Source organism: Bufo bufo, chromosome 7 (genome assembly GCF_905171765.1).
Source record: "Bufo bufo chromosome 7, aBufBuf1.1, whole genome shotgun sequence".
Taxonomy (NCBI): Eukaryota; Metazoa; Chordata; class Amphibia; order Anura; family Bufonidae; genus Bufo; species Bufo bufo.
Window position 1 is genome coordinate 59,949,120 of NC_053395.1, and position 15,212 is coordinate 59,964,331.

Genomic DNA, 15,212 nt, shown 5'->3' on the forward strand with positions numbered 1-15,212 from the left:
ATATGGTAACAAAGAGATGCCCCTGGTGCGAAGAAGCGCCATGAGAGGCGCCAGAATCTTCGTAAAAACCCGAGGGGCGGTCGCCAACCCAAAAGGTAGGGCGACGAACTGGTAATGACGCCCCCCTATGGCAAAGCGCAGAAAACGATGGTGGGACTCTGCAATAGGGACGTGCAAGTAGGCGTCTTGAATGTCCACAGACGCGAGGAATTCTCCTGGACTCAGAGAAGCAATAACGGAGCGAAGGGACTCCATGTGAAACTTCCGCACCCGTAGAAACTTGTTGAGAAGTTTTAGATCCAAGATCGGACGCACTGACCCCTCCTTCTTTGGAACAACGAACAGGTTTGAGTAAAAACCTGTCCCTTGCTCTTCTGGGGGAACGGGGGAAATGACACCACGGTCCAGAAGAGAGGAGACCGCAAAAAAGAGATCCGAGGCCTTGGCCGGATCCCCCGGAACGCGAGAAGGGAAAAAACGTTCCGGCGGACTGGACGCGAACTCCAACTTGTAACCGGACGTCACCACTTCCAGAGCCCAGGCGTCCAGAACGTGAGCCCTCCAAACTTGTTGAAAGGAGAGCAGACGTCCCCCCACCACGAGGGGTGGGGGCACCCCTTCATGCGGAGGGTTGCTTGGGAGCAGGAGGACGGGCTGACTGCGCCCGAGGCCGCCAAGAAGGCTGGGGCTTGAAGAAAGGCTTCTTGCGGGAGTCCTGGGACCCCCCTGCCGATGAGGACGACGGCGTCCTGGCAGTGGAGAAGCGACGAAAGGACTGGCCCCGGAAACCTGAAGGCCGAGACCGAAAGGGACGCTTGGTCCTGGGCTGAGGTAGATGAGTGCTCTTGCCCCCAGTTGCGGCCGAAATAAATTCATCTAGTTGAGCCCCAAAGAGCCTGGACCCTTCAAAGGGAAGATTAGCGAGTGAACGCTTAGATGAGGCATCAGCATCCCACACCTTCAGCCAGACCTCCCTGCGCTGAATGACAGAGAGGGCCGAAATACGGGCAAAGAGGGAGCCGATGTCCATTGAAGCCTCACAGAGATATTTGGAAGCTTGAGACATCTGAATGATAAAATCCAGAGTATCTGCAGAGGCGTCCTGTTCTGACAGATCCTGGTGGTGGCGCTGCAACCACATTGTAAGGGCTCTGGCGACCCAAGCTGACGCGAAGGCCGGTCGCAGGGAAGCGCCCGCCAGGGAGAAGATAGACTTGGAAAGTGAGTCCAAACGTCTGTCCACCGCGTCCTGCAGAGAGGAACCGTCTAGGACGGGAAGGGCCGTGTTCTTGGCTAACCTGGCCACCGGAGGATCTACCTTAGGGGAAGAAGTCCACTTTTCCACTGTGTCAGCTGGAAAAGGATACAGTGTATCCTTACGCTTGGTGGCCGAAAACTTTTGATTAGGACGATCCCAAGCTTTTGATATGACCGCAGTGAATTCCTCATGAATAGGGAACACAGCGGACTCCTGCTTCTTAGGTGGAAAAAGGGAGAACTCCCGACTAGTGGAGGGAGGCGAATCCCCTTGTATATTAAAAGTGTCACGGACGGCTGCCACCAACTCTGTTACCATGGTGGAAAGCTTAGGCAGGGGTTCCCGCTCCGTGACTTCGTCCGATCCGGACAATTCCCCTTCGGATTTGCGCTCCCTGCGGGGGGGAGAGTCAACCGGGCATGCCTCAAGGCGAGGGGGAGAAGCGGAGTCATCCGAGGAGGAATGCTGCCGCTCACGCTGCCTTTTAGAAGTCAGACGCCCTCTGTGAGAGTCACTGAGAGGAGATGGAGGGGTGGCTGCCACAGGGGTAGTAGCCGCCATGCGCTCCATGAAGGATATGGCTGCCTTGGCAACTAAGGCCAGATCAGCTGCCGCATTAGACATGGCGGAGGCCCAGGCGGGTACCGCTGGTTCCGCAGGGGCAGAGGGAGGACCGGGCTGAGCAAGAGAAGGAGGCTGATCCTGTATAGGAGCAGGGCATGAGTCACAAGAACCAGTGACAGAAAAAGGCCTAAGGCATATCTTACATGACTCCAATGGAGCCTGAGAGGGAGCCTTGGAAGGCTTAGGGGCCCCAGGTTTAGGCATGATGGATTCCAATGTAAAAACAGATTTCCTACCAGGTTGCTGCAATTCCTACCACCCAGGCAAAAAGCAGAAGTCTCCGGTCACTGAGGAGCTGCACGGCCACAAACCAGCAGAGTCTCCGCGTAAGGAGAAAACAGGCCGGACGCCGAAGCTCCGCCCCCTTGAGCGCGTCATTGCGGCGCGAAAAAAGCGCGCGCGCGCGCGATTCAAAGTACACCCCATAGCCGTACGGCGCAGCAGGGGTTAATGAATGACGGAGCGGTCCGGCGGGGAGCTGCAGAGAGCGCAGCGGCCGCAGTCTAAAGGAACGGAAATAATCATATGCAGAGGCGTCCTGTCTCTGCCGATCTTAAGCTGCCGTTTGAGCTGTAGGCAGGTAGGAAAAATGAAGATAGGGAATCCTCAGCCCTACCCGGAAGGCCCCCTCCTCTAGGAAAAAATGCCCCCAGCAGGTCCTTTTCCAGCTCACCCAGACGGCCTCAGAGTGCCAGACAAACGACATGAAGATAGGGGGAGGGAAGAGAGAGAAGGGAGATTGAAGCAGGCAATACTTATCTGCTCAGCATGCTCCCTCGATGTCCAAACCAGCAGGGATTCACCTCTTCAGACATCTGACTCCAAAGGAGGGCAGTGCTCTGGGGAGGGTAGGCAGCAGGTGTCCCAGCAGCTGGTGGGATGCCAGAGCTTACATGTCGAGCCTGGATCCACTTTTCTTCTGTGGGGGAATGGGAGGTAGCCAGGAACCTTCAGAAGACCGTGGCAGACACTCCACAGGGGCCAGGAAAGCGCAATGCTGACCTGCGTCCCCATCTGAAAACAGAAAAAAACAAACAGGAGAAGAGTAAGAGTCAACCTCCTTGGACGGACACTAAGCAAAGACTGAAGTTCTCCTGGAGGTGCCTGGGGGTATAGCCCGAGGAGGAGGAGCTTCTTTTTTTGCATAGTGTCCCTCCTAGTAATATCTCTAAGCTATACCCATGGTCTGTGTCCCCCAATGGAATGAACGAGAAATGATATTTTGTGGCTCTCAATAAGGACCGCAGTAAATAAAGCAGAATTCCACCGTATTGTGCTACACAAAAAGTCTTTGTGGCAAATATCCATAAAAAAGCGAATGCAACAGTAGCCAGAGGAGTAATAAATAAGAACACTCCGATATAGCTGTAAGGCTTTTATGGCGCTTTTTGACTGAGTCAAAGCCAAAAGTGGGTAGGTTGGAAGGAAATGAGAAATATAAAAAAGGAAGGATTTACACTTCTCCTTCCTGCTAGATCCACTAATACCACCCTTAGAAAAGGGTGTAGGTCATACGGTCACACACAAATACCCAACATTGCTAATGTTTATTAAAGGCTGTCCCACAGAAAACATTTAGGCCTCTTTAAGACGGGCGTTGCAGGAAAATGTGCGGGTGCACTGCGGGAACACGCGCGAGTGCAAAACATTGTAATGCGTTTTGCACTCGCGTGAGAAAAATAGTGCGTGTTTGGTACCCGAACTTCTTCACAGAAGTTCGGGCTTGGGATCGGTGTTCTGTAGATTGTATTATTTTCCCTTATAACATGGTTATAAAGGGAAAATAATAGCATTCTGAATACAGAATGCATAGTAAAATAGCACTCGGCTACGTGGGCGCGCCGCGCGTCCGTCTGGGTACCGCCCCTGTGTCCATCTCGCCCACCGCCTCTCCACCTTTGGCGTCCTCCACCCTCCGGCGTGCTAGAGCTGTACTAGGGCCGGGATCCATCGCCTGTGCTGCACACCGACCGGAACAGCCACGACTAGCTCTGGGGCTACGACGCGTGTGATCCACTCCAACCGCATGGGGAACGGGCTGTTTGCTGTATTAGTGTGGCTGAGGGGGCCATGAATGGCAGCACGCTGTGGAGTAGAAGCCCCACTGTAGAAGGCCGGGAGACGCTTGGAAAGATTTGGACCACCTAAAGATACCAACCCCGCATACCCCGCAAGCCTGTATACGTTGCCAAGTTGGACCCCCTGGCTCCCTCGCTGCATACCTCCTGCTCTTCTCTCCTTAGCCGGCTGGCTGAAGATTGGTGAGACAACGTGCTAGCTCTATGCATCTCTAACCCCATTAACAATTAACACAATTCACTAACCTTGTGCTAAATAGCAACATCACTATGTGGTTGGCAAGAAAATAAAATAAAATAAAATAAAATGACAACAATAAAAAAGGGGGCTAGCCGGCCACCAGCTATGTGTGATATAACAGCCGACTGAATTATAGGTTGGAGAAAAAAAAAAGGGGGTGTAAGAAAAGCGGGGAAAAGAGGAAAAAAAAACAAAAAAAAAAAAAAAAAAAAACTTGGGTTCGAAAAATACGGTGATATCACAAAGCCACTTACCCCTGAAGGAACTGCTGGCGGAAATATGAACGCTTTTCCCCTTGCGCCAAGGGTGTGAGGAGAGTGGCCTCTTTATATACATACTGCTTATCTGCCTAGTAAAGCTACCTATTACTACAGAATTGAATTTTGGTCGGTGACTACTGCCTCCCGCACCCCCATACCTGGCAAAGGAGAAGATTGCCGCTTTCGTTTAACCTGTATACCTTTCCTCCCTAACTTTAGGCCGAAAATGGCTGACTATTAGTGAGACTGTGCTTGTCTATGTTTGATACTCTATTACTGCGCATAACCCACTAACTCTGATAATCTTGACACATCGCTGGGCCAAATACGTGAGACTACCAGCATGAGGGCAGCAGTAAAGGGGACCTCTACCTGACCCTTATCCTTATCTGTACCATCCGTATCAGCTGGTGTTGCTGAATATCTGGGAGAAATCCCTACCTTGGACATTTCCCTACAGCTTATCTGATTATTTACGAGTATATTGGCCTAGGCTGAATTTGCGCTTGAATGCTTTTTCCTTTGGTGCTTTTCGGACTGGTCGGGGCGGAGTAGCGATTTTAAGCTTTCCACCTACATTTATTTGTCGGCCTCCGTCCACTCTGAAAAAATACTAATAAGGGATTTATATACGGCTATGCTTGATCTATTGATTGTTTGACACTTGTTATATCTGTGGCACCGTTAGCGCGTCAATAAGTGGGGGTCTCACACTTGGGGCCGTGCCAAGGCTGAGCAGTATAGCCCTAGGATAGAACAGTGGATAACATGCCGCCCAAATATAATAGGAAATCAGTGGGCACTGGATCTCCAAAAGCCGGGGGTGGAAGTAGCCCACAGGCTAGAATTGAAAAATATTTAAAATCCCCCACACCTAAGCCCAGAGGGTGGAAAAAAACAGTGGAGCCGGCAGAAGTGCAGGGGGACTTGCTAATACAAATGGAGCAGTATAGGGTACCCGATGCCTCCAGATTAGACACCATAGACAGCAAGTTGGTGGATATATTGACGGTAGTACAGACCACGAACCAGTCAGTTATAGACATCTCCACCACTGTGAAGACACTACAGTCAGAGATAACCCTTATTAGAGACGACATGAAGAAAATAAGGGCCAGCATTAAATATGTAGAAACAGGTTTGCTGGAGGTCCAAAAAGAACAGCAACAGATGGCCAATAAGATTGAGGATTTAGATAGGGAAAATAAACGGTTCAGTATGAAGCTGACAGAAATGGAGGATAGAGCACGCAGGAACAACTTGAGAGTAGTGGGATTTCCTGAAGGTGCAGAGGGGGAGAATCCCGTGGATTTTGCACAAAAATGGCTGTTAGAGGCCCTGGGGGCCAGAGGGGACATCGCCGCGCTCTGCGTGGAGAGAGCTCACAGAATCCCGTTTAAAAAGCCACCACCCGGAGACCCCCCTCGACCCCTTTTGGTCAGAATTGTATCCTCCAGTGATAGAGATTGGGCGCTTCGGCGTAAGAGGGAATTACAGGATATTGATTATAATGGAAATCAGATACAGATATATCCTGACTTTTCTAGGGACACCCAAAACAAGCGCAGGGAATACTATGACATTAAGAAAAGACTACGAGAGGCTAATATTAAATACTCCATGTTGTACCCTGCAAAATTAAGAGTGGTGTATAGGGATATGGTAATGTTCTTTGATAAATCCAGAGATGCCCTTGAATGGCTGGACTCTGTTAAAGTATAGATAATACGATGTCGGGTGGGGTTGAGGGGTGGTGGTTGGACGTGGTGAGAGGGGGGGGCGTTGGGGGCGGGCCCATGGACGGATGGGTGTAATGTAAGAGGTTGACAGGATGCTATGCACCAGTGAACCAGTTTTGGGGGTGGGGGGGGGGGGCGGGGGGGGGTTTTGGTAAGGGGGGGGGTTGGGGGGGGGGTCCTGGCCTGGTTGCGGCTGCCCTTGGGGGGCGACGGACGTTTCCTTTACAGCTCACAGCATGACTAATAACAGAGTTATGATATGGAATGTACGTGGACTGGGTGATAGAACAAAACGGGTTGTGGTCTTTGATCTGATTACTCGGCACCTCCCCGCAATAGTGGCCCTACTGGAAACGCACGCTACACCTGATATCCCAGAATATCTAACAAAGAGATGGGCAGGGCATCAGTTCCACTCCGGCTTCTCGTCATATTCCCGAGGGGTCAGTGTGTATGTACATCAAAGCATTGACTTTATCCTACTGGACCAGTCGATTGATAGAGAAGGGAGATTCATCTTCCTTTATGTCCAATGGAACGGTAGAAGGTGTGTCCTTGCTTTCCTGTACATCCCGCCACCATTTGCAATGACAGTCCTAAAGCAGCTGACGCTTTTTATGCATAATAAAGAGCGGTCTCCGGTATTAATAGGCGGCGACTAACTGCGTACTGGACCCGGCGCTGGATAGAATTTCAGCTGCGGGGAAAAGTGAGCAGGGAAAGTACGCATTACTCCGAGGGTTTTGTGAGGAGATAGGACTAATAGACGTCTGGCGATGGCTCTATGGTAACAAACAGGTGTTCTCATGCTTTAGTAAAGCATATAGTGCTATGTCCAGGATTGATATTGCCTTGGCCAATGGCAAGATGCTCGATTCCATCCTAAAAATGACATATGAGATCCATGGCATCTCCGATCACTCACCGATTTTACTGGTGATGAAGACCGGACAACAAGCTGGTATCACCAGACCGTTCAGATTGAACGAGCACTGGTTAACCATATTAAATGATTCTGTAGGGATCAACAAAAGAACTCATACAATTTTGGCAAGAGAACATTGGCACAACACACGTTCATTATGTTTGGGATGCCATGAAGGCGTTTATCCGTGGGCTTTACTTTTCCAGAATAAAAAAGAAAAAAAATGAATTCTTTGAAGAGCAAAAAAAGCTGGAAGCAAATATTGCATACCTGGAGGGTTGTATTCGAATACAGCACGATGCGAGCACACGCACTAAGTTAACAACGGCTAAAGACCACTATATAACCTTTATGAGAAAAAAAGCTCAGAACCAATTATTTTTCATGGGGTATAAAGACTTCTGTGAGGGTGGCACCCCGGGCAAGTTATTGGTCTCTATCATAGCGAATCAAAAGCCCCCCCAAAAAATTAGACAAATACTGAAGGGTGATGGGCGCAGATTGGAAAGAGGAGTGGAGATGGAGGGAGAATTTTTTAATTCTTTTGGTAACTTGTATCGCTCCGGAGTGGAGGATACAGAGGCCAAGATAGACGATTTCCTAGAACAGGTTAAGATCCCGGTGCTGTCGGACGTGGTCTCGGCCCCTTTGAGTGCCCCCATTTCCTTGGATGAGCTACAGGCGGCTCTACATGAGACTCGGGGCTCCTCGGTGCCCGGAGCGGACGGACTACCGTTTGGCATATATAAGAGCCATGCAGGGGTGCTCCTGCCCGGGCTGCTGCAGGTCCTGAATGAATCTAGCAAATGTGGAAAGCTTTGACAGAGGCAACGGTTACGTTGATCCTTAAGAAAGGGAAAAATGGCAACAGAGTTGAAGATTACCGTCCTATATCGCTGCTTAATGCAGACTATAAAGTAATTGCAAAGGTTCTCTCCAACAGGTTAAAAAAAGTAATAACTGGCCTAGTTCATACAGATCAGACAGGGTTTATCCCGGGGCGACAGATCCAGACCAATATACGCCGGACCATTCTTAACATTCAGATTGGAGGGGGGGGGGGGGGGGGGGGGGGGGACCGCTGCATCCTGTCACTGGACGCCGCCAAGGCGTTCGATCGGGTGGAGTGGTCCTTCCTCTGGCGCGTCATGTACAAGATGAATCTGGGTCAGGAATTTATTGGATGGGTCAAATTGCTATATATAGAAGCAACAGCCAGAATTAAGGTTAATGGGGTGCTCACCCCGGCCGTCTCCCTAAAACGGGGGACACGGCAGGGATGCCCCCTCTCTCCACTCCTCTTTTCAATTTTTATGGAACCCTTCGCCTGCAGGATACGGGCTGAACCTTGTATAGTGGGGTTTGGGGGGAGAGGGACGGATAAGATCTGCCTATATGCAGACGACGTGCTGCTTTATCTGAATGACGGATGGAGAAGTGTCCCAGACGTTATGCGGATAGCAGAGGAATTTGGTAGAATTGCTGGATATGAGATAAACTGGACAAAATCTGTTCTCTTCCCCCTGAATCGGGTGCCTCCCTTTAATGATTTTAGGGTTAGAATTATTGCTCCAACAGACCATTTAGACTATTTAGGGACAAAAATTAGTAACACCATCAGGGACTATAATATACTAAATATCACCCCTCTAGTCGGGAAAAAATAAGGGTATGGCAGAAACTTCCGCTTTCGCACATTAATAGGATCGCTTTGATTAAAATGGTTCTGTTGCCTTGGATACTGTACACGGTTAGCTCCTGCCCTGCCTGGATTGAGGATAGTGTTTTTAATTTGATTGATCGATTGATAAATGACTTGATATGGGGCAGAAAAAGGGTCCGTATTAAGCTACAATACTTGCGAATGGCGGCAAGTGATGGCGGCCTAGGCCTGCCCCATTTTCAAATCTACTACTTGTGCTCACAACTACAGTGGTGCGTCAATACCGGGGATGGAGTATTATTATCCCATATTTCAGGGCAACGTCAACAGCATACATATAATATATTCAGTATACTGGAATCCGGGCTTCTGGAGCGTGCAGATATTTGTTGCCCCATTGGGGCCGCGCTACAGAAGACCTGGAATAAAATCAAGGTACTTATCCAGGACCCCCAAATTCTGGATTTCTCCCCGCTATGGGATAACCCTGCGTTAACAGAATTCCTGACACTTAACGAAAATGATTACTGGACTCGAAGAGGTATCACGTTATTTTCACATATATACACGAAAGGGAAAATTAAATTAATAGGGGAACGGCTCCAACAGACACCAATAACTGCATTAGAACAATATAGATACTTTCAAGTACAACACGCATTAGCATGCACGCTTAAAAAAATACCTTTTATAGCAGCCACTCAGAGGTTTCTATTATTTTGTTACAATATAGTAGGGAACAAAGTTAAGATCTCACTAATATATAGGAGATATATTGAGGAACTCAGCACGGTCACTAAATTTAAAAGTGTAGATAAATGGAAGGTGGATATAGGGGAATGTAACTCATCACAATGGCGGGAAATATATCAAAATATCAAGAAGGCTTCGCCTTCAAGACAACACCGGTTGACACAATTTAAAATAATACACCGTTTATATGTTACCCCGAGTCTCTTATCTAAAATGTATAGTAACAAGGGACAAGAATTCAGTTGCTTGAAATGCTCCCTTGTAGCCGCAGGGTTTGTACATATGCTGTGGGACTGCCCAGTTATTAAGATCTTCTGGGGCAGTATATTCCAGGCGATGGCGGTACTAAGTGGGAATAGCCCCCCCTTAACTATTCAAGTAGTTGTGCTTGGACTTTTCCCTCCCGAGTACAAAAAAAGAACTACCAAAAACGAACAGGCTTATTGGCTGAAGGGATTTTTATTGGCCAAGGTAATAATCATGAGACAATGGGTGAAAGACAGGTCGCCATCAATAAATGAATGGCAAAGCTTAATGACACGAATAACAGATTTTGAGGGCATGAAACGGCGCGGGGTGAGCTACGCCACAGAAATGGGCGTATAGATAGGGGAAATGGCGAGAAGGAATACCCTGACTGGAACTGATGATCACCCACTCGCTGTGGCTATGTCCTAATACCAAACAAATAAATTGTCGTGCATTCTTAAATAATGAATACCATCATAACAGTCCATACTAAATAGGATTTGATATTATGAAGGTTTGAAAAATACCCAATAGAGGGGCATGAGCGCCCTAACGCCCCTCGTGGCGGCCGTACCAGGCCAGGTACGCTGGGTGGGGGGATGCACGGGGGGTTTTTGGAACTCCGGGGCAGGGATGGGTCTTGGCTTTGTTATATGTGACAGAGAATTGATATTAATTGAGGGTACTTCGAGATTTAGATGCCTTTACATGTATATACGCTGTTTAGCATCGAAGCGATGCACTGCTTTAAATGTACCTGTTATATGTACCCACCCTCTGTGACCAGATAACTTTTTTACATTGGTTTTACTAAGAAAAACAATAAAGATATTTATAAAAAAAAAAAAAAAAATATAATAATAATAATAATAAATAATAATAATAATTTAACTCACATTAGTCTACTTGATCGCGCTGCCGGCATCTCCTTCTGTCTCCCCCTTTGCTGACTGTAGGAACAGGACCTGTGGTGAAGTCACTCCGGTCATCACATGAACTATCACCATGGTAAAAGATCATGTGATGGATCATGTGATGACCGGAGTGACGTCACCACAGGTCCTGTTCCTACAATCAGCAACGAAGGAGACAGGAGACGCCAGCAGCGCGATCAAGTGGATTAAGGCGAGTTAATTTTTTTTTTTATTTTTTTTTTTAACCCCTCCGGCGCTATTGTACTATGCATTCTGTATTCAGAATGCTATTATTTTCCCTTATAACCATGTTATAAGGGAAAATAATAATGATCGGGTCCCCATCCCGATAGTCTCCTAGCAACCATGCGTGAAAATCGCACCGCATCCGCACTTGCTTGAGATTTTCACGCAACCCCATTCATTTCTATGGGGCCTGCGTTACGTGAAAAACGCACAAAGAGGAGCATGCTGCGATTTTCACGCAACGCATAAGTGATGCGTGAAAATCACCTCATGTGAACAGCCCCATATAAATGAATGGGTCGGGATTCAGTGCGGGTGCAATGCGTTCAACTCACGCATCGCATCCGCTCGGAATACTCGCCCGTGTGAAAGGGGCCTTACACCCTATCCACAGGATAGGGGATAAGTGTCTAATTGGAGGGGCTTCAACAGCCCACCTATCATGAGAACAGGGGCACTGCACTCACTTGCTCGAATGCAGTGGTGAGCACAGTGCATGTCCGTCACTCCATTCAACTCTATGGGGCTGCTGGAGACAGAGTACATATGTGTGCCTGCCTCTCCATCCAATGGGGACCGTCATCAGACATGTTCTCTGTTCTACAGATAAGGGATAAGTTGTCAGCTGTTTCACACGAGCGAGTCCATTGCGGGAATCACGCTCCATGTGAGTGTGAACCCAGGTTCTGCACTTGCAGGAGTGCACAGCATGATCATGATTAGGGAAGAGTGAATCGACTTCAGACGAAACATCCAAAGTCGATTCGCATTAAACTTTGTTCTAATACTGTACAGAGCAGGAGCTCCGTACAGTATTAGAAAGAAGTTTTGTGAATCGACTTCGGATGTTTTATTCAAACTCTATTCGCTCTTCCCTAATCATGATTTCTAATGCTATGTGCCTCTGATACAGGATCATACTGACAAAGCTGTCACTATGAATCTGTCGGAGTAAGGTCAAGCAGAGGCACACAGCATTATAAATCAGTATAACGCCATGCACTCCTGCAAGTCCAGAACGGAGGATCACACTCGCACATGGAGCGAGATTCCCGCAAAAGGACTCGCTTGTGTGAAACAGCCCTAAGACTCCAAAGATATCACACATCTGACAGCAACGTTTCAAGCCAGAGAGGGCCCATTATCAAGCAATTGGGAGGATAAAGCAAGAGCTTCAAAATCACCACAATACACCACACAACACAAAATACAATATATACCAAATGTTAGGAGAGTTTGGCAATTTAACGTATTCTTAAAGGGAATCTGTCACAAGACTGGACTATTATCTGCAGTAATACACAAGTGGTACTGCAGATATGGAGTTCAGACCATTTTATTTTCCCACTGCTGCCGTTCCCTCATGGTCAGGTCTGCTGTGCATACACAAAGGAGTCCTCTCCATTATAGCTAAAATTACTTTTGATTATTCGGGAGCAGACCAGGTAAAAAGAGGAAAAATCTGGTAGACCCCTATACAGAGCATTTAACACACAGTGGGGCTCATTTGCAAAGTCTTCCACACCAGTTTTTGGTGTTATAAAAGTTGCAAGACCCTTTCTAAACACCCAAAAGAATTTCGTTGCACAGGGGTATTTTTACACTGTTCTCACCACTTGGCTGCGGCAGATGAAAATAGGAGTAAAAAGCAGTGAAAACGACTCCAGTCGGGGGCTGGCATAGTCTCCACTCCAGATGCACAGACTGCCGGAGGAGCGCCTAGCTTATGACGAGGCCTGCTCCTCATCAGAAATTAGCCGTTCCCTAGGGCAGTGCAGGGGCTATGAAAGACTGGCATAATACGCCAGCCTTTGATAAATGATCCCCATTGTGTAGGAATTTTTCTCTCAATTTGAGCGCTGACAGCGGGGGAATGGTGATAATAGGAAAATATAAAAATACAGATCTGGACTCCTCAGGCTGCATTCACCTCTCCGTTAGAGATGATCCGGCATAAATGCAGATTGTCAGCTGGACAAAAACTGCCGCGTGCAGCTGCATTTGTCGGGCCAAAGCCGGGCATTTTATGCCGGAAAGCGGACGGGTCACCACCAGATCCCATTATATTCAATACGGATATAGCAGCGATCGGTTGAATCCGGCAATGCCAGATCCAGCGAACGCCGCAGCCTGCCAGAAATATTCACCAGAGATGTGAATGTAGCCTTATCTGCAGTACTACTCATGTATAACTGCAGCTAAAAAAAAAAAAAGTCCAAAATCATGGTGAGATATTCCCATTGTAAGCCCAAAATAACATTTTGGTAATTGCTTATAGAGAAAAACAAAATAAATAACCACACTCCCCTTATAAATCCCCAGTCACCCACCGGTCCCTATGTGATGACAGGTGACATCAACTAGTAACTGCTGCAATCAATCACTGTCTGCGGTGCTGAGGTCAATGTATATGGCACAAAACCACTATAGACTGATCTACAGCCGCTAGATTTTTTTTTTGGGCTTTCTAACTAGTTCTCAGAGTGCCGTGCCTGAAAACCATACATACACAGCCATCAGCAGTGGGTATAATTCTTTGATTACACGCTCAGTCTACTACACGTTAGGCTCAATTCACACCTGAGCGTTTTACAGCGCGTTCCTACGCGCTGTAAAACGCTCAACAAGGAGAAACCAATGCTTCCCTATGGGAATGGTTCTCACCTGGGCGTTTTACAGCGCGTACGATCGCGCTGTAAAACGCCCGACGCTCACACAAGTACAGGAGCGTTTTTTTGGGCGCTTGTCGCGCGTTCCCGTACATAGACTTTCGGGAACGCGCGACACTGTGTGCACACTTGTCTCTGTATGCGCGCTTGTAAACGCCCGTACAATCGCGCATACAGAGCGCTCCTTTCAGAACGCTCAGGTGTGAACTGAGCCTTAGGCTGGGTCACATCCTGTTTTTGTCTTACATTGAATGCATACAAAATGTATACCATACAGTGGCATCCGTCGCCATAGAGTTCCATGGTGAGAAAAGTATACATTTTTTTGGCCAGACTACAAAAGCGTACTGCGCTCTCGCATCCTTTTATTTTCTCAACATACAAGTTATAAGTAGGGCAAACATGTGCCGTGAACCTAGCCTTATAACAACATGGACAAGAACATTATTTCTTACCGATTTGCACTTGATCTGTCTGCGTCAGTGTTACGAAGGCTGAAGTATCATCAATCCAAGAGACCTGGATTTTACCTAGACGACAAGAAGAAGAAGAGTTAAAATCCATCAACAAAAAGAAAATGGTCTTCAAGAGCGGACTTCAGGCAGGTAATAAAACCAATCACCTTCCAAATGTCATGTTTCAGAGGCCCTTTTGATCCGACTGGTTTGCGGTTGGCAAAGGTACCTTTGCACCAGTTTTGAGAAATATCCCCAGTAACCTTAAAGGGGTTGTCTTATGAGAGACAACACCTTCCAGAATGTAGCTCCTGGGGGTGCTCAGATGATTTTGTCAGGGTAAGCAGTTGCCAGCCAGGCATTTCCCTCTTGATGATTCTTGTAAAGCAAGACTGCTTGAAGCTGCCAGTACAAGAACCGCTCATACATGAGATGTGGGAGGGTACCGACAGGGGGAGCCCGATGTCCAACAGCCATATGGACAGGACCTGTCTTGACAACTCACACTGGGCTTCATTAATCAAAACACTAACCACTCTGGTTGCAGCCGTTCAACAGTTTTGATAAATGAGACTTTATACGAGACTCTAGGTGACATGTGGTGGCCCCCACAGACCAATGGCTTCCTACTGTGCCGCCATATATTGCCTGAACGTAGGAGAGAATACCTGAACCCAACCACCATGTCCAGATGTTATATGGCGACCAGTAGCAAATTATAAAGACACCCTGTAAATACTGGGGCAGATTTACTAATCAAAATGGGGCAGAATTCTGAAGAAATTTGTGCAAAAAATAAAATAAAAAATTGTACATGCTTTGCACTACGACGCGTCTGACAAGAGGGTGTGAGCTTCGAGAGAAAAGAGGGGGTGCCCCTGCAGAAAGGAGCATGGCTTAGTGAGCACCATAAAAAATAAAATAGCGCTAATATTAACATACCCTTATGTTCACCCATGCAGCCCCCCTGAGGCTAGCATCTTGTGCTCCGATGCGCTCCCTTGCCCTGCCCTATATCGCGCAGAGCAAGGTCTATTTTGTTCTCAATAACACACTGCTGGGCAGAAACTTCCGCCCGACAGTGTGTTCGGTGACGTCACCGGCTCTGATGGGCGGGCTTTAGCGCTGCCCCTAGCCA

The 15,212-nt window shown here is 47.8% G+C and overlaps 1 protein-coding gene across 2 annotated transcripts in view; it reads right to left on the reverse strand.

Annotated features, from left to right (window-relative positions):
* The window catches only part of PARN (poly(A)-specific ribonuclease), a 134,895-nt gene that overhangs the window by 50,227 nt on the left and 69,456 nt on the right, over window positions 1-15,212 (reverse strand). For both annotated transcript variants that reach the window (XM_040439640.1, XM_040439639.1), the window contains exon 21: window positions 14,075-14,149. In XM_040439640.1, coding sequence (XP_040295574.1) covers window positions 14,075-14,149 — 75 coding nt within the window. The remainder of the gene's footprint in view (window positions 1-14,074; window positions 14,150-15,212) is intronic.